General features: G+C 43.3%; 1 protein-coding gene across 9 annotated transcripts in view; it reads left to right on the top strand.

The window, feature by feature from the left end:
* The first annotated feature begins 646 nt into the window (after positions 1 to 646).
* EML6 (EMAP like 6) overlaps positions 647 to 19,142 on the top strand; it is a 290,298-nt gene continuing 271,802 nt past the window's right edge. For all 9 annotated transcript variants that reach the window (XR_011255673.1, XR_011255672.1, XR_011255675.1 and 6 more), the window contains exons 1-2: positions 647 to 920; positions 1,734 to 2,465. Coding sequence is in view for 6 of the 9 variants with exons in the window: in XM_069583321.1 (XP_069439422.1) it covers positions 2,269 to 2,465 (197 nt within the window). In the remaining 3 variants the exon portion in view is untranslated. The remainder of the gene's footprint in view (positions 921 to 1,733; positions 2,466 to 19,142) is intronic.

Below are 19,142 nucleotides of genomic sequence, written 5' to 3'. Positions count from 1 at the left end.
CTAACTGGACCTTTGTTGGCAAAGTAATGTCTCTGCTTTTCAATATACTATCTAGGTTGGTCATAACTTTCCTTCCAAGGAGTAAGCGCCTTTTAATTTCATGGCTGCAATCACCATCTGCATTGATTTTTGGAGCCCAGAAAAATAAAGTCAGCCACTGTTTCCCCATCTATTTGCCATGAAGTGATGGGACCGGATGCCATGATCTTCGTTTTCTGAATGTTGAGCTTTAAGCCAACTTTTTCACTCTCCTCTTTCACTTTCATCAAGAGGCTTAGTTCTTCACTTTCTGCCATAAGGGTGGCGTCATCTGCATATCTGAGGTTATTGATATTTCTCCCGGTATAGAGATGGTTTGGTCTTTATTCCAACTTCACTGCTTTTCTTTTTAGATATACACGCACGCGGCCCAGTAGCTCAGTCACTAGGGAACTCAGGGCGCGACCCAGAGGTTGTGCTTGGTGTACCCGCCTCTGCTCTGCAGAATCGCAAGCACCTGGGACGTGGTTAGCGGCCTCTATGTGGCCCGCTCTGGGCGCATGGAATCCTGGAATTCGTGGTTTGGCACCGCGTGTTCCCTGCCTGAGGCCTCGTGGAGCAGACTACATTTCCCAGAATGCATCGGGAGGGGGGGAATGTGGGCGGTAGAGGGAGGGGGCGGACCCAGCGCTCCGGGGCGTCGCCGTTTCCAAGCGCCGAGATTTCGCCTAGTAACCCGCCAGCCTAGGTCCCCGAAAGCGGCGGTGTGGCCCCGCCCCCCGAGCCTAGAGTGGAGGAAGAACCTTTCTCCGGTGGCGTCCCAGTGACGAAGCCAGTCCTCGGTGCGGGAGGCGGGGAAAGGGGCGGGGGGCGGGCAAGCAGAGGATTTCGCTTGCTCTGTGAGATCCAGGACGTGCTGGCGGCGCCGTTTCAGAGCAGAGGTTAGAGGCGGGAGAGCTGGGATGCTCCGCAGGCGAGCCTGGATCGGGTGTGGGAGGAGTGCAGGACGCATACGCCGCGGCTCTGTGCGCAGGCCGGGGTGTCCCCGGGGGCTGGCATCCCTCGGGTGGGCATCGACCAATGCCTGGGACGTGTGTGCGCGGTGTGTGTGGGGGCTCGCTGTCCCCAGTGGTTCCGCGGGCGCTCCTCCCCACGCCGGGCTTAGAGACGAGACCCTTGAGCCCACAGGACCCCATAGGTATCGCAAACGTTTCCGGGGAGAGGTACACGATTTTGGCCACTTGTTAATTATTTAATTTCTTCTGGACTGAGAGCGTTTGTAGGTTGTGTTTTCCTGCCTGCAGCTACAGTGTCTCAGTTTCTCCGATTCAGAAAAAAATCTTTATGAAGCTTGCCATTGGAGTTCCTGATTAGTGAGAGCTGCTAAGTTCGTTCTGGTTTTCTCGGCCAAGAGAGGGTTCATGGAAGATATAAATTCTGAATATATACACAACTAACTGGAGCGTCTAAAAGATGACCATTGCATGTTTTCCCTGGCTTAATGGGGAAACTGCAAATTTTCTTTCAAATCGTATCAGTAACCACCACCCGGCAGCATTTAGGGCATATTTCGTATCATTAAAAGGATGGATCTTTCGGGGGGGGAGGCGGAAGAGATGGATCTGGAGAGAGAAAAGAGGAATAGTTGACAATTTGCAAAAAACTTGGTTTAGTTTGGGGATCATTTGCTTGGACTGGGTGACTTATGCAAAATATCTGTTTCTTTCTTCCTGGCTATCGCCTCCTGGATGTAGACTGTCAGTTTCGGATCCGAGGATGGCGATGGCAAAGCTTACCGGAGTTCCTTGTCAAATTAAAGCTGTCACAGACTAAATCCCGCTGCCTGCTGGGAGGCCCCCGCCCCGCGCACTGCAAACTTCAGTGAGCGAACTGGGTAATCAGTGTTTGGATATGCAGATCCTTGATTTAAAAGGCGGGGTGACCCTCCCAAGAACCTCTCCCGGGGGCCGAAGCCCGCAGGTGCAGTGAGGCGCGCGGGCGCGCGCGCGCGGGTGAAGACGCCTAGCCCGGGGGAGAGGAAGCCGGGGCGCCCGGCGGGGTCTGGCGGCCGTGCACCGGCGGCTCGTCTCCGGCGGCGGCGGTGGATGATGGTGGCGGCCGGCGTGCTGGTCTGTGTGAGTGCGTCGCCGCGGAAATCAGCGCCCGGAGCTGCACGCTGAGCCCTTTGCAGGTCCTCCGCAGCCCGAGACTTGGCGAGGACAGACCCGGCGCGCAGGGGCCGCGGACCGGTGCGCGGGGGGCCCGGGGGGCTAGTGGGGTCGGCTTATCATGGCGGATCGGACAGCTCCCAGCTGCCAGCTCCGGCTGGAGTGGGTGTACGGGTACCGGGGTCACCAGTGCCGCAACAACCTGTACTACACCGCCGGCAAGGAGGTGGTCTACTTTGTGGCTGGGGTCGGGGTGGTTTACAACACCCGCGAGCACAGCCAAAAATTCTTCCTGGGACACAACGACGACATTATCAGGTAAGGAGGTGGCCTGGGGCGGTGTGGAGGGGTTGGGTGTGGAGGTTGGAAGGGTGAGAAGAAGGATGACTAACTGGGATTTCGTGGAGTCAGATCTGGGCGCCCCTTGGAATAAGGAGTCTCTCTGGTACCTCGGAATTACAGAAGGGCTGCTGATTCTAAGGCTAGGGCAGAAGCAGGGTAAGGGTGCAGGTGGGGAGGGAGAAATCTCTTTTCTCTGTTGCTCAGCAAGGCTTTTTAAATCACTAAGGAGTTAAGTGTCCTGGTGCTTTTTTAGGTGTTCATTCCTGCTACAAGTGGAAGGATCCTAGGGAGCTATTAAACACTTCTTTTTCCCTCCCTTACTAGGAAAATTTAGGACCAATAACCTGAATTGTGGGTATCATCTTTGGGAGGCTCTTTAGAAGGTTGCTCAGCAAGTAAGAGGATTGAAAAAAAAATAATAAAAAAAAAAAAACCGAAAGGAAATTTTGCTAAAGGTAATTTGGGATCTTCTTTCCAGATGCTTGGAAACTAGGAAATTTCTGCAGTGGGTGGGGAGTTTGTCCTCTAACATTTCACTTGGTAGTGACTTAGTGCCGAGAATCGTATTTATACACTAAATGGATGCTTCCACACCATCACTGAGGGTATAAAAGACTGGCAGTTTCTGTACAACAAAACCCTACCCTCCAGCCCACAGAATGACCAACATCTAGTAGTGAATGGCTTGGACTGGTGAAGACAAAACTGGATGAATAGCCATTTTAGAAGGTCCTCCTTATTAAATTGTAAAGGGATATATTTTGATTTTTGGCCCTGTCCTCTCATCTTTGGACTAGATGCATCTTTCTCCAGCCCTTGTCAGCGTCTCCTGTGACCATACAAGGTGTGGTCCAGCCGCTGTTCACAGGGAATTCCTTTTCAGCCCTTGGCAGTTGGGGAAGGTTTCCACAATAGGGGAGCCTCAGCCCACAGGGAAAATGACTTGCTGAGGATGGACTACAGCTGACAGAGACCGTATTTATACCTTCCAGACTTGTGTGTTCACTGATGTAGAACAACCTCCATCACATTTCAGAATACTGCCACTTGTACTCTATGTCTCATTTCATAATGAAATAAATGGTTCGGTGGCATAATGTTAGTGGTCTTAATTACTCCACGGGAAGGATGCTTTAGAAGACTCGCTTCCCCTCGCCCCGCTTTGTACTGTTGTGATTTTTCTGGAGCCGTTTTCCTCCTTAAGCCCTAAAGTTGAAAGAAAATGTTACAGAAAGTAAAAAACTATATTACTATATTAAAAGATAGTGGAAAATATATGTATTAAAAATGTTGACTTTTAAAAGATGAAGATTTTAAGTACTAGGAGCTCTGCTGTTCTTGAGATTTGGTGGAACTGACTTTTAAAACTTTCTTCATGTCACATTTGATAGAAGAGCTTTCTTCTCTGCCTGCTGTGATAATGGTTGTGATTGGGGCGTTCTTACCTAGTTCTGTCCTGGAGATTTTGCTGCTGTAATTCCAAGCTGATTATTAAAGTCACAGGTGCAAATGATTAACAGTGACTCATGAAAAGGTTAGATGTTTAAAAATTAAAACCCATTATGTTTTTGCCCTTTCTTAACACAGTACTTTCCATTATACCATCAAAATAAGATGTAGTCCTTTGGGGAAGGGAGAAAGTGGCAATTAAACAGGAAATTCCCTGTGGTTAAATAATAGTAATGTGACAGTTCACTGAACTACTTTGAGGATTTGAACTCTTAATTTTTTTCCTCTAACAGGAAAAAAAAATAGATGTTGTGAAACTGAAGGTGGGAAAAGGGTGGAGTTGCAGTAAACCACCGTTATGACAGACTGTTGGACTAGTGGGGTTGTTGTGATATCTGACTTAGTTGAAGAAACACTCAGATTTGAAGAAAAGGTGAATGAATTTATTCATCTAACTGGATCTGCAGGGAGCTTCAATTGTTGAAAACAAAAAAACCTGATGATTTGGTTTCTGTTTATTAAGGCAGTTATATCTGTATGCTGAATAGTGACATAGTAGCAAGGCTGCCTGCGGAGAAAGGACTAAATTTTCCATGTTATTTGGTTGGGTCTGAATATGTGTAGGAGAGCAGAGTTCTTTAATATCCATCTATGTGTTTGCACATAGGAATAAAATTAAGCCAAATAGATTAAAAAACACAAATCACAGATCATTACATAATCGGGAGCTGTAAAATTAGAGAATACAAAATATTTGTGTTGTTATTTTGCTTTATCTTATATATGTAAATATCTTTATCTGGTGAAGGTAGTATATAAACCATATTTGTTTTCATCCTTAGTATATGGAACTCTTAAGTACCATTTCCTTCATAATTTTATTCCCAGGAACATATTAGATGTTTGAAATTAATACTGTAAAATGTTAGGAATATTAATGTATTAACTATACATATGGAGAAGAAATTGTATTCTTTTATCTTTATGAATTTCAACTCATTTCCGCAGAGCTAGTTATACTACTGATTTTCTATTTAAAATATTAATGTTTGTCATTGAATGAGGAGGACTAAAGCTAAGATTTTAGTGCAAAAATATTTGGGGTGTTTTGGAATCATGACATGAATATTAAAACTTCTAACCCTTGATTCCACCAAACAAGATAAGTAATCATCCACATAGATTTTGCATTTGTTTGAATGATATATTCATAATGCATACATTTTCTACAGCGTTATTTATTGTGCTGCTTTCCCTAGAATCCTAACTAGAAAGCAGCCAAACAAATATTGATACCATGCTCCATTTTAGAAAACTGTATCATCTCTGAGATCACAATGAACTTCAATAATAATGTAGGATTTGGCAGAGCTCATTAGAGCTCAGCATATGTGTCCTCCTGATTTGAAAGACTATGTGTTTAAGTCAGATTTTAAAAAATGTTGATATGTGAAGCATAATGTGATTTATTGGATGTGGAGGCTTAGTTTTATTCTCTTGAATGATTACCCTTCAATACAGATAACAGATTAGCGGATGATGCCATATTTTAGCTCTGATAGCATTGTGATGGGAAGATGCTTAAAGCAACAGAAGCACTCAAATTGGGGCTGGAAGGCAAGGACAGTAATTGAGGCAGGAATAATTACTAACTTGGTTTCTGCTGCAGGTAGCAGACCATGACACAGAACTGGAGCAAATGAAAGAAAAGGTCATGCACAGATTTACTGTCTGTCTCCTCCCGATCATTTTCATGGTGACTCCAGTGGAGACATTTCTCCCTTATTCTGGGACCCTATTTTGTGTCTGACTAGTCCCCTGTCTCCATTTTCATTTCTCTTCTTTCCTGGCTCTCTGTTGCAAGGGAGGTTTTTCTGCAGCACCACATTAGGGGAAAGGACACTGACTTTGATTTCACACCCACTTGGGTTTGAATCCACTCTCCTGTTTACTAGAGGCATCTAGGTGAGTGACTTGACCTCTCAGGGCCTCATTTGTTTGTAAGAAAGGAATTACCAACAACTAAATTGCAGGATTTCAATTTCAAATAGGTAACTATTTGAAATAATACATGCAAATAGTTTAGTGTGGGGCCTTGCCCTTAGCTGGTGCTCAGTAAATGCTCTTAATAACAATAGCAGTGGAGAAGGCAATGGCAACCTACTCCAGTACTCTTGCCTGGAAAATCCCATGGATGGAGGAGCCTGGTGGGCTGCAGTCCATGGGGTCGCTAAGAGTCGGACACGACTGAGCGACTTCACTTTCACGCCTTGGAGAAGGAAATGGCAACCCACTCCAGTGTTCTTGCCTGGAGAATTCCAGGGACTGGGGAGCCTGGTGGGCTGCCGTCTATGGGGTCACACAGAGTCGGACACGACTGAAATGACTTAGCAGCAACGATAGCAGTAGTACAGTATTTAATTAAAAACACACACATACACCAGAAACAAAACAGTGATTCTTCATTGTCCACAGTCTGAAGTCCAAACTCCTGAGTTTTCCTTTCTCTTTGGTGTTAACCTACCTTTATACCTTTATTTTCCGTGACTCTGTGCTTTCCTGCCTCATGCTGGAATGGTTTCTCACCCCCTTCGTCTATCTCTTCCCAATCCCTTTCCCCAGTGGCATAGTGGTTGGGGACATGTGCTTTGGTCAAACAAATTTGATTTGAACCTAGATCTGCCACCAGCTGGGTGACGGGAAAATTTCTAAATCTCTGTGAGTCTCAACTGTCATCAATAAAATAGCTTGTCATCAGTGCAGTGGAGATTTAAAGTTATCTAACTTGTAGCTAATGGAGATAACATACAAGGGTCCCCACAGTGTTTGGCAAATAGGAAGTGGTCGCCACAGGGAGCCTGTTTGTATCTCTGTCTTAAGTGCCCCATCCATTTCAATCTCACTTCTCCCATGAGCCCTTTTACCACCCTTGGATGAAGAAGTGCCGTGCACTCCTAAAGTTTTGCATCTTTTGTGACCAATGCTGCTCACTTGATATGTATCATTTAGTGCCATTCCTTCACTCGGAATATTTTCATTTGTAAATGTATATAAGATTCTTGAGGCTAAGAATGAATTTGATAAGCAGAACCAACATTTCCTGAGTGCAGACTCAGTGCTATAATGTTGGTACTGTGGTTAGCCTCAGTTTATTGATGAGAAAACCAAGGCACAGAGAGGTTAAAGATGTTGCCCATGGTCAATATTTAGCAGATTGTAGAATGGGATTTGGAACCCAAGTCAGTCTGATTCCAAAGCCCAGAGCTATCACGTCACTGCTTTACACACTCTTCAATTTTTCTTAGTCACTATGGTCTCTACTATTGTGCCTTGTTTCTAACCAGAACTCGGTCAGTTCATGACTCCTTGTAACTCTTGTTTTCCAGTTTTGTGCTTTACATAAGGCTGTTTGAAGTAGATCACTACAACTCTGTCTAGAAATGGAACCATGTTCAGGTTCATCTTAGAACATCACAACATTTGAAGCAATGACCTGAAACAGTGAACTACTGGAGATGTTAAAAAAAATTTTTTTTAAATCTGAATTGTGACATGGCTAAAATTATCTGGTACTGCAAGTACGCACAATTGCACTTGTTGAATTTGAAGAGAGAGGTGTAACAGCCATGGTTGGGCTTGGGGTGTTGGGCAAACAGATTCACATGAAGGCCTGGAGATCTGATTTCATATTGTTCAGTCCTTTGACTAGTTTGAATAAGGGAAACTTAGGGGTAACTATAAAGAATCAAACCTGTATTGAGTTGAGTGCCTGCTCTGTACCAGACACTGCATACACGCACACACACACACACACACACACACACACACACACAGAGGAATCCCTTCACCCACAACTCTGAGAGCCTTAATTTTACAGGCACAACTCAGAGAGGGAGAGAGATTTAAGCAGTTGCTTATCCTCTGTTCATCGGATCTCACTTGCTTGTTCACTGGCATGATCATGTAATGAAAGGGCTCAGTTGGTAAAGAATCTGCCTGCAGTGCAGGAGACCAGGCTTGATTCCTGGGTTGGGAAGATCCCCTGGAGAAGGAAATGGCAACCCACTCCAGTATACTTGCCTGGAGAATCCCATGGATAGAGGAGCCTGGCGGGCTGCAGTCCATGGAGTCGCAAGAGTTGGACACAACTTAGCGACTGAAGCACCTATGGTCTGTTCATAAATGATTTTACTGTTATTCTTGTTAATAAGCTATCAGTCTGGTGATTTTTATTAAGATTTATTTATTCTCTAAACTGGGTAAATTTTACTTTTTCATTTACTTTTTAATCAAAAACTAGTATCTGGAATATACCAGGTGCAGCATTGAGCATGACCAAGTTCTTGCCCCCATTCTGATGGAGGAGGCCAACAATGGATGAACAAGACAGCAAGGTGAGTACAGATTGTGCTAAGTACTAAGGAGGGAATGACCACAGAGGGGAACTAGGTCACGAAGGGTGTGGGAGCTACTTTAGGTAAGGTGTCCAGAGCAGCGCTCTAAGGAGATGGTGTTTAGGCTGAAGTCTGAAGGATGAGAAGGGGCAGGTAAGTGAAGATGTGATGGAGAGGAGAGGTTACGTGCAAAGGTACCAGGATGGGAAAGAACCTGGTATGGCCGGGATTCTGGTCTAGATATCCAGAGAAAGACCAAGGTCATAGTAATTCTCATCCAGGTCATTAATGCCTCATGGGTTTTGCCACCATATGTCCTAGATTTCCCAGGACACTCACAAATATTCCATTCAGTTATTGTTATGAGTATACTTGCTCATATCATATCATAGATCCCTTTTAATTCAGAATATATGACCATGGTTTTGTTTTTAAAATATGGCTACTATATAATGGGTCCCAGCTTGAAAAACATGACCCTGGAGTATGCTCTCTTATAAAGAATTATATAGGCCCTACCACCAGTGGTCCACAAGAATGTAGATTATACTGTGGTAAGTGAGACCTATTCCATGGCAGCATCTTTGGGCAGGGCTGTCCTAGAGGCTCTCCTACCTGCAAGGAGGTGGTTCTGGACACGTTTGTGATGTAGGTGATGTATTTGCCACCAAACAAGAAAAAGGAAGCTGCTGGGAGGGTTTACTTTGCTGGCTTTGCTTCTGGGACTGACTCCTTCCCCAGGAGGCAGAGCCATATGGGAAGCCATCCTTTAGCCAGCAGACTACACATCTTCAGCCATCAGCCTCCTCTTGTAGGTTTAACTTGATTTGTCATATGTGAATTGGTCTTAAATGTAATTAAAGTCCTTGACAGCAAACAGTTCTTTGCAAATATCATTGTGCCTAGGAGTTACCCAGGCACATGTAGCTGAGTAAGCCTGGTGTGAGGCCTGACATCCTGCATTTCTAACCAGCTCCCATCAGTTGATGTTGATGCTGCTAGTCTACTGTGCAGCAAGATGTTCGGGACCTCATTCACATGTTTCAGAGCTCAACAGATCAGTGGTTTGTTTTTTTCAACCTAGAAGATATTGCTAGCTTGTGAAATAGATTTTTAAATATGTATTTATATGACTCATTTATTAAATTCTTAAATTAACAGAACCAATTTTTTCATTAAGTTGTCACCTAGTCTAGTGTTCTTTCTTCTCGGAAAAAAACAAGCAAGAATTGGTTGGAAGAAGTTAAGGAGATGGCTAGTGTGTCCCTGTGGGCAGTGGAAGAGTGTGTCCACAGCCTTTGTGTAGACATGTTTTCGTCTCTTGAGTATATTTCACCTAGGAGTGGAGTTGCTATATCATATGGTAACTCTAAGTTTAACTTCCTGAAGTACTGCCAAATTGTTTTCCAGACAATCCCAGCAGCAGCATATGAGATTCTCAGTGACACCATATCCTTGCCAGCACTTGTTACCGTCTTTTTGATTATAGCCACCCTGTGTGTGAGAAGTGGTATCTTGTTGTGCTTTTAATTTGCATTCCCTAAGAACTGATTATACTGATTACTTTTTCATAAATTTTTGACCATTTGTCTACCTTCTTTGCAGGAAATGTCTACTCAAATCCTTTGCCCATTTTAATTGCCTTGTTTGTTTTTTATTGTTGTAAGAGTTCTTTATATATTCTGAATGTAAGCCTCTCATCTAATATATTATTTTCAAGTATTTTCTCCCATTCAGTAAGCTGTCTCTTCACTTTTTTGATGATGTCCTTTGAAACACAAAAGTTTAAGATTCTGATGATGTCCAGTTCGTCTTTGATGATGTCTGCTTTATCCAGCTTCTTTTTCTCTTGTCACTTACACTTTCAGTGTTATATCTAAGAAACCATCACCTAATCCAAGGTCATGAAGATTTATTCCTGTTTTCTTCTTAAGAGTTTTGTAGTTATAGCTTTGCCATTTAGACAGATAATCCATTTTGATTTAAATTTTATACATGGTGTGAGATGGAGGGTCCAACTTCCTTTTTTTTTTGCATGCGGATATCCTGTGGTCTCAACGCCATTTGTTGAGAAGACTTTTCTGTTTCCACTGAATTGTGTTGGATGCCTATAGCCTTTGACCTTCCATACCAGGCAGCCCATTCCTCTCCTACGGAAGATACTGAACATTTGGGGACCCAGAAACAGGCAATCATTAAAAAGATTAACCTAGAAATGACAGAAATTTGAGGCTTTGGTTACCATTCTGCATTTGTAGAGATGCTGTTATATCCTATGAAAGATATGTAGCTTTTTATATATTTAAACAGTATAACTGTTTATACATTGAGGAGTCGGTGCAGTTTTTAGCAACTGCTGGTTTAAGGACCAGCAGCAATCTATATGTTGACTTTGTTTACTTCCAGAGATCCTGAGTTTTGAAAATGAAGTTATAGTCTTCAGTCTTGCTGTTGGAGACAGACTTACTGAGACCTACCTACTGAGGCAGCTGAGTAGGTAGAGTTTGTCTGGAAAACAAAGGGAGTGGTCAGACCTCTTGACCTTGACCTCTTTACCAGTTTACCCCTTTCTTCTTTCAATGGGAGGCAGACACCTGGATGGCCTCAGCCTAGGAGTTGAAGGATTCTAGGATTGCCCACTAATTCTCTGCCGTTCCCCTTCCGATCAGCGTGAAGGAGGGGAGTGGCAGGCCAGCTCTGCCTCTGAGAGGAAAGATGCTTTCTTTGGACTGGTAGTACATATATAGGCTGGTCAGAGAATTGTTCTGAGGTTATTGAGAATTCTTGTTTAGTTTACATATTGTTTAATAATGTCACTAAAACATTTTTCTGTGTTCATTATGAATTGATTTTATGGGTAAGAGTAAAATAAGATCCACCAGTGATGAGATGCCTTCTAAATAAGAGATCATCAGTTGCAAGAGACTGAAATTTTCTCAAAAGAAGAGTTAAGGAGGGGAACACAAGGTGAGAAGAGAATCTTTTGATACTCAGTTATAGAGTATATTGCTGGCCTCTCATACACTGCACAGTTATCAGGCGGCTAGTCTTTTCCTGTTTCTTTCTCTTGCAAGCATGTATCACAGGAAATCACATCTCTGCTTCTCTCTGGATAAAATGTGCTTTGATTTTCTCTGACTGCAGACTGGCTCCTTAACTGAGTGATCCATTTTACACGTCGCCATCCCCCCAAAAAGCCATCTTAACCTCCTCACTGTACTAGATTATGCAGCTTGGTCCTACAAAACCAATTGATTAGGTCTTGTGAGCCTGAATTCCAGAGTTCCAGGAAAGAGAATCTGATTGGCCACACCAGGTTGGCAGGGTCAGGATATCTACCAATTCAATCAGCTGTAGCCTGGAAGGTGGGCCTAGGTTTCAAAGGGCTCTCCTTTTAAGGAAGATTGTCTAATAAGAGAGGTATAGACTGAGGAAGAATGAATGGCAACTCCACTGTAGGAGGTGGATTAGAAGAGGAGGTAGCAAATGGGTTTTTGGAGCAGAACAATGATGAAAAGTACTGAGCTGAGTCAAGAAGAAGTCAGGAAAATGATACTAAGTTTTAAAAACAAAATTCTGGTGACTGAATACATCATGGAATTTTTAGTTCTTATAACAGGCCATGGAGGATGTCCCTGGGAAATACTGGCCATTGGCTGATGACCAGTCTTGGGGGGCTAGGTGTACATCAAGCATCTGTCTACTGGGGTGCCAGTGCTCCTGCTAAGAGTGCTCACTCTCCTGCTGGGGTCTGGTGGTAGGGCTGGAGGAAGAGGGGAGCATGTAGGAATAAGGGCTGATGCTAGCAGGTACCAGAAAGATGGCCTGACGGCACACACAGGAGGCTTCCTGGAGCTAGTTCAGACACTTCAGCTGAGGCAGGTGAGGCTTGGGGCAGCAGCTGTTTACCTGCTGGTGAAGATCTATTTCCATGCTTTACCTGGCCCAGATACTGGTGCATCCCTGCTGATCACCAGCCTTGGTGATGAGTGAACCCTGAATGATTTGCTGAGCTTGGCCATCTAACAGACATTGAAAAAGAATCTTCCTCAAGCCAGACTTAAAATCTACCTAAGGTTTCCCCATTACCAGCAGGATAAGTATCAAGCTTACCCATGCTCGTTCAGAGTAGTCTCCTAGGACGATTATGATCGGTTCCTCGCTCTTCCTCCAGCTTGATGTCTCTCCCTCTCCTAACATCCTCAGGCCACATCAAACTCCTTGCAGTTACCTGGACCCAGTACCTTATTTTGTGTATCCTCAAACTAGCACACACCACTGACTGCCTGAAATGACCCGTCCCTTGTCCACACACGCACTGTTTTTCTTCTTTCAGTCTCAGTGCAGTATCATCGCCCCCTGAAGCTGTACCTTGACAGCCGGACTCTTTAGGCCATTCTTTCTCTGTGCATCCAGGCCACCATGCAAGGACCTCCCCGCTAGACTCACTGCACTCATGGTTTTGCATTTGTTGACCTGCCCCTCTCCCCACCTGATACAAGTTCCATGTGTCCCCTGCCTAGCACCTGTTGTGGACATAAAGAGTGCTTCATGTATTGTTAGTTGTTAGTTGTTGTTAGTTCTTCATATCTCAAATTATTTAGAAGGAGAAAGGTATGACAAGGGGGATGGGATTTCTATAGATCTCGTTCTGTACATACTTTCTAAAAATACTAATATATTCTCATTTGGCACTTAGAAGCAGGATTCAGAATCTTCATGACCTCAAGCTAATCATGAATAAACGTGAATATGAATTGAAGGACAGTCTACATTACAACTGGCCTGTACTTTGCAAAAAAAACACACCCAAAACTTATTCTCATAAAAGACACAAGGAAGTAAGGGACTGTTCCAGTTTAAAGGAGACTAAAAGGATAGAAGTAAATGTAATATGTGATCCTAGATTGGGGTGGTTAGTTGTTCAGTTGCTAAGTCGTGTCTGACTCTTTGCAACCCATGGACTGCAGGACGCCAGTCTTCCCTGTCCTTCACCCCCTCCCTGAGTTTTCTCAAACCCATGTCCATCTAGTCACTGGTGCATCCAACCATCTCATCCTCTGCGTCCCCTTCTCCTCCTGCCCTCAATCTTTCCCAGCATCAGGGTCTTTTCCAATGAGTCAGCTCTTCACATCAGGTGGCCAAAGTACTGGAGCTTCAATTTCAGCGTCGGTCCTTCCAATGAATATTCAGGGTTGGTTGAGGTGGTTAGGGATTGCTATAAGTGACACTATTGGGACAATGGGTGAAATTTGAACATGGAAGTATATGTTAGGAAACAGCACTGTGTTTACATTAAAATTCTGAATTTGATTGTAGCAGTGCAGTTACGTAAGGGAAGGTTCTTGTCTTAGGAGAAATGTGCTAGGATATTTAGGAGTGAAGTGTTATGGAGCTGCAGACAACAGTAATGAGGTGTCTGTGTGTGTGCGTGTGTTTGTGTTTCTCATGGCATCTTTTCTCTCCTCTTAACCACTGCTTCCTTCCTGCTTCCATCCTTGCCTCTCCCATTTTATTCTCAACACAGAAGCCAGTTGATCTCACTGCAACATAAGTCAAGTCATGTTAATTCTTGCTCAGAACTCTGAGAGCAAGTGTAGAAGTCCTTATAATGGCCTCTAAGCCAGAAATGGTATGGACCTAACAGAAGCAGAAGATATTAAGTAGAGGTGGCAAGAATACACAGAACTGTACAAAAAAGATCTTAACGACCCAGATAATCATGATGGTGTGATCACTCACCTAGAGCCAGACATCCTGGAATGTGAAGTCAAGTGGGCCTCAGAAAGCATCAGTATGAACAAAGCTATTGGAGGTGATGGAATTCCAGTGGAGCTATTTCAAACCCTGGAAGATGATGCTGTGAAAGTGCTGCACTCAATATGCCAGCAAATTTGGAAAACTCAGCAATGGCCACAGGACTGGAAAAGGTCAGTTTTCACTCCAATCCCTAGGAAAGGCAATGCCAAAGAATGCTCAAACTACAGCACAATTGCACTCATCTCACATGCTAGTAAAGTAATGGTCAAAATTCTCCAAGCCAGGCTTCAGCAATATGTGAACCGTGAACTTCCTGATGTTCAAGCTGGATTTAGAAAAGGCAAAGGAACCAGAGATCAAATTGCCAACATCCGCTGGATCATCAAAAAAGCAAGAGAGTTCTAGAAAAACATCTATTTCTGCTTTATTGACTATGCCAAAGCCTTTGACTGTGTGGATCACAATAAATTGTGGAAAATTCTGAAAGAGGTAGGAATACCAGACCACCTGACCTGCCTCTTGAGACACCTGTATGCAGGTCAGGAAGCAACAGTTAGAACTGGACATGGAACAACAGACTGGTTCCAAATAGGAAAAGGAGTACATCAAGGCTGTATATTATCACCCTGCTTATTTAACTTATATGCAGAGTACATCATGAGAAAAGCTGGGCTGGAAGAAGCACAAGCTGGAATCAAGATTGCCAGGAGAAATATCAGTCACCTCAGATATGCAGATGACACCACCCTTATGGCAGAAAGTGAAGAGAAACTAAAGACCCTCTTGATGAAAGTGAAAGAGGAGAGTGAAAAAGTTGGCTTAAAGTTCAACATTCAGAAAAAGAAGATCATGGCATCTGGTCCCATCACTTCATGGCAAATAGATGGGAAAACAGTGGAAATATTGTCAGACTGTTTTTTGGAGGCTCCAAAATCACTGCAGATGGTGATTTCAGCCATGAAATTAAAAGACGCTTACTTCTTGGAAGGAAAGTTATGACCAACCTAGATAGTATATTGAAAAGCAGAGACATTACTTTGCTAACAAAGATCCATCTAGTCAAGGCTATGGTTTTTCCTGTGGTCATGTATGGATGTGAGAGTTGGACTGTGAAGAAAGCTGAGCGCCGAAGAATTGATGCTTTTGAACTGTGGTGTTGGAGAAGACTCTTGCGAGTCCCTTGGACTGCAAGGAGATCCAACCAGTCCATTCTAAAGGAGATCAGTCCTGGGTGTTCTTTGGAAGGAATGATGCTAAAGCTGAAACTCCAGTACTTTGGCCACCTCATGTGAAGAGTTGACTCATTGGAAAAGACTCTGATGCTGGGAGGGATTGGGGGCAAGAGGAGAAGGGGACAGAAGAAGGGGGCAGAAGATGAGATGGCTGGATGGCATCACCGACTTGATGAACATGGGTTTGAGTGAACTCCGGGAGTTGGTGATGGATAGGGAAGCCTGGCGTGCTGCATTCGTGGGGTCTCAACGAGTTGGACACGACTGAGTGACTGAACTGAACTGAAGCCTCTTTGGGGATTTGACCTTCTGTTACCTCCATGATCTAATCTATTTCCTCCCCATCCCTTGCTCCACTTCAGCCACACTGGCCTCCCAGTTCGAATGCCCATGTACCCTACTGCCCTGAGGCCTTTGCACTTTCCGCTCTGTCTAGCTTTTCCTTCTTTTAGACATTACATGACTTCACTCAGCTCCATTGGGCCCCTGCTCAAGGTCATTTTCTCAGTGAGGCCTTCTTGGCTACACTATTTAAAATGTAGACTCCTCCCCAACACAGTCCTTATTACTCATCCCTGTTTCATGTTTCCCCTTAGTTCTTTTTTGTTTTGAACCTTGTTGACTCTCTTCACTAGAATATGAGCTCTATGTGGGCAGAGTTTTTTGTTTGCTGCCCTGCCTACAGTGCCCCAAATGATGCCTGGTATGTAGAAGACACTTAAGTATTTATTGAATGAATAAATGAATGACTAGTATATGTTCGCTTTTGTTTGTTTTGAGATCACCTCCTTGGAATTTCTGCTTAGAACAGGATTTTTTGAAGGGGTTGCCTTTGACAGACTGTGAAGCTTATGGATCCTATCTCTGAATAGTAGGTTTCTTTGTTCTGGTTTGTCCTTTTACCAAAGTATAATCTAGATACAGAAAAGTGTACATATCATAGTGTATAGCTGGATCAATTCTCACAACCCCAATGCACCAGTAACCCTCACTTACATCAAGAAATAGAACCTTACCAGCACCACGGAGACCCCTGAGCACCTCCTTTCCGTCAGAGTCCCCCTCTGTAAAGGTAACCTCTATGCTGACTTTTAACAGTGTAGATTAGTGTTGCCTGGTGTTGCACCTTTAAAAGGAATGGTACAGTGTGCATTTTTGTGTGTGTCTGGCTACTTTCAATCAACATTATAAGATTTGTCTCTGCTTCTACATGTTTATCCTCAGTTTCACATTTTCCATTGTGTAGAAATATAGTTTATCCATTCTACTGTAGGTGGGCATTTGGGTGACTTCTGGTTTCTTTTGACTACTATTAACATTCTAGTACAAGTGAATGTATTTCCGGGGTATTTCTGGGGCATGGGGGTACACACATGATCAGTTTTTTCTGGGCGCTGCCAGACCCTTTTCCAAAGTGGATAAATCAATTTAGACTCCCACTATCATGGAACTTCCTAATGCATAAAATAAAGTACATAAATTCATAAAATAAAATACATAAATAGGATTGGAAAGAAAGTTATTTATTTTGAAATACAGTTGGAAAAATATTGTAATATGTCATGATATATGTGCTTCTTTATTAACTTTATTAACTCATGCAATTGAAAGTTCTAGCAGTTTTAATAATTATTGTAAATTCAGAGTAGTAATGGGTATACATGATGTTTGAAAAATCTGTAACAACTGTAATATTATATGAAAAATCTGTGATTTTATTGATCGCAAGGTCACATGTACTACTATAGTTTGTTGCCTACATTTTGAATGATAGGAAATACTAAAGCCTGTTACAAGTTAGTGAAAAATAAAGACTATTAGTAACTTTTAGTCCATCTAAACACATAAACCCTTCTGAATTCTATTAAGGAGTTCATGGGCTGTAAGTTAAGAACCTCTTGATTAGAGGGAAAAAAATGATTTACAACAAATATTTCTTACGTGTCTACTGTGTGTCATGTGGGCTTCCCTGGTGCTCAGTTGTAAAGACTCCGCCTGCCAAGGTAGGAGACAGAAATGGCAAAAAGGAAGAAGTGGCAACCCACTCCAGTATTCGTGCCTGGGAAGTTCCATGGACAGAGGAGCCTGATGGGCTACAGTCCACGGGTTGCAATAGAGTTGGACACGACTTAGCGACTAAACAACAACAGCAAATTTCTCATGTACTGTGCCAGACACTGGGGACCCAACAGTGAGTAATATGCATCTCTTCTCAAGGAACTTATAATCATGAAGGCAATATTCATAAATAAGTTAGCAGCTGGGTCTATGTGTTCAGGTCTGTGATAGTTAGCCCACGGCATATACCTAACCCATATGTGGGAGTGGATGGTGGTCAGAGAAGGTTTTCTGGAGAAAGGAGCATCATTAGATTTAGGCTCTGTTTTGATTTACTCTGCCTACGGTGTGAATGATGAATTGTTGGAGAGAAAGTCTGGAGGCACTTAAAGTAATCCATATATGAGGTCGTTATGATAGTATGCAAAGAAAGCAATGAGTGTGTTCTGGAGACTCTGAATTCCTGCTGACTGATTGTATATAGGTGATAGAGGAGAAGGAAGGTGTAAGGTTAACAATCAACTGGCTGGATGGCAGTTATCATTCACTGAAGCAGAATGAGGAGCAGGTTCAGGACCAGGGAATGATGAATTCAGCCTTGAACACATATGGATTGAAGTGTTTGTGGAACATCCAAGAGGTGATTTTATGTTTATGTGAGTCTCTCGCTCAGGACAAGGAGCCTGGCAGGCTACAGTCCATGGGATTGCAAGGAGTCAGACACGACTGAAAGAGTGACACTTTCACTTTCCTGCTCAGGAGAGAGCCTCATGAGCTTTAGGAGCATGTGGGAGTGAATATGATAACCCAGAGAGCACATAGAGGAAGAAGAGGCCAGGCTTAGGATTTTGGGGAAGATCAGCTTTCAGGTGATCAGTAAATAAAGATGCATGTGAATGATGTGAATAGTCACAGCGATAGGAGGAGAGCAGAGTGCCTGGAGGCCGAGAGCAGAGGCAGTGTCAAGGAGACCCTCAATAGTATCACTGGAGCACAGCGCAATAAGTCTAGAAAAGGGCTCTGTGGATTCAGCAATGAGAAGATAGTTGATGAGTTACTTTTACTACAGAAACACTGGGAATGGTTGTTTTCCTCTGGGTTTTAGTTTCATCTGGGTTTTAAGCATTCTGTTATAGCAGTTAGAATTCCAAGGGCCATTTCCTTTTAGCTTTACTTTTCTTCTTGCCTCTCTTTTATACATTTCACTCACGCTCCAGTAACTTTTATGCTGCACCGGTAGTAAGCAGTCATTTCGGCTTAATGACTTATCTCTAACAAACTCTAGCTCTTTAAAAAAAAAATAATACGAGAGAGATCATTATAGACATTGCTTCTTGATAGAAAGCCTTTCCAGGTCTACTATTTTGCATAAGTAGATATGAGTGCACTCACTTTGGCCAGGCCGTGTTTATCTATGTGGGAACCTCGCCTGCTGACAATGAATTCATGTCATCCTTCTTGCCTTGGATAATACTCAAGTTTTAGTCCATATGATAAAATATGATGGAAGAGATATAAATTCTATAATGTTTCATAATTATTTTCTTCCCAGAATGTCACTTGGATTTTTATATAAATTATAGGAGATGAGTGGGAAGGTGTCAATGAAATAAGCCTGTGTTCAGCACTGTCTGTGTAAATGGCAGCGTTAACAGGTCACAGCAATAATAGTTCTCCCGGCAGGAAGCCTCGAGTGCCTGTCACTCCCTCCTCTTTCATCTCATTATCCGTCAGCCCCAAGTCCAGTTGATCACATCGTC

The sequence above is a fragment of the Ovis canadensis genome, chromosome 3, assembly GCF_042477335.2.
Source record: "Ovis canadensis isolate MfBH-ARS-UI-01 breed Bighorn chromosome 3, ARS-UI_OviCan_v2, whole genome shotgun sequence".
Classification (NCBI taxonomy): Eukaryota; Metazoa; Chordata; class Mammalia; order Artiodactyla; family Bovidae; genus Ovis; species Ovis canadensis.
The sequence above is the reverse complement of the archived record's forward strand: the minus strand, read 5'-3'. Positions and strand labels throughout refer to the sequence as shown.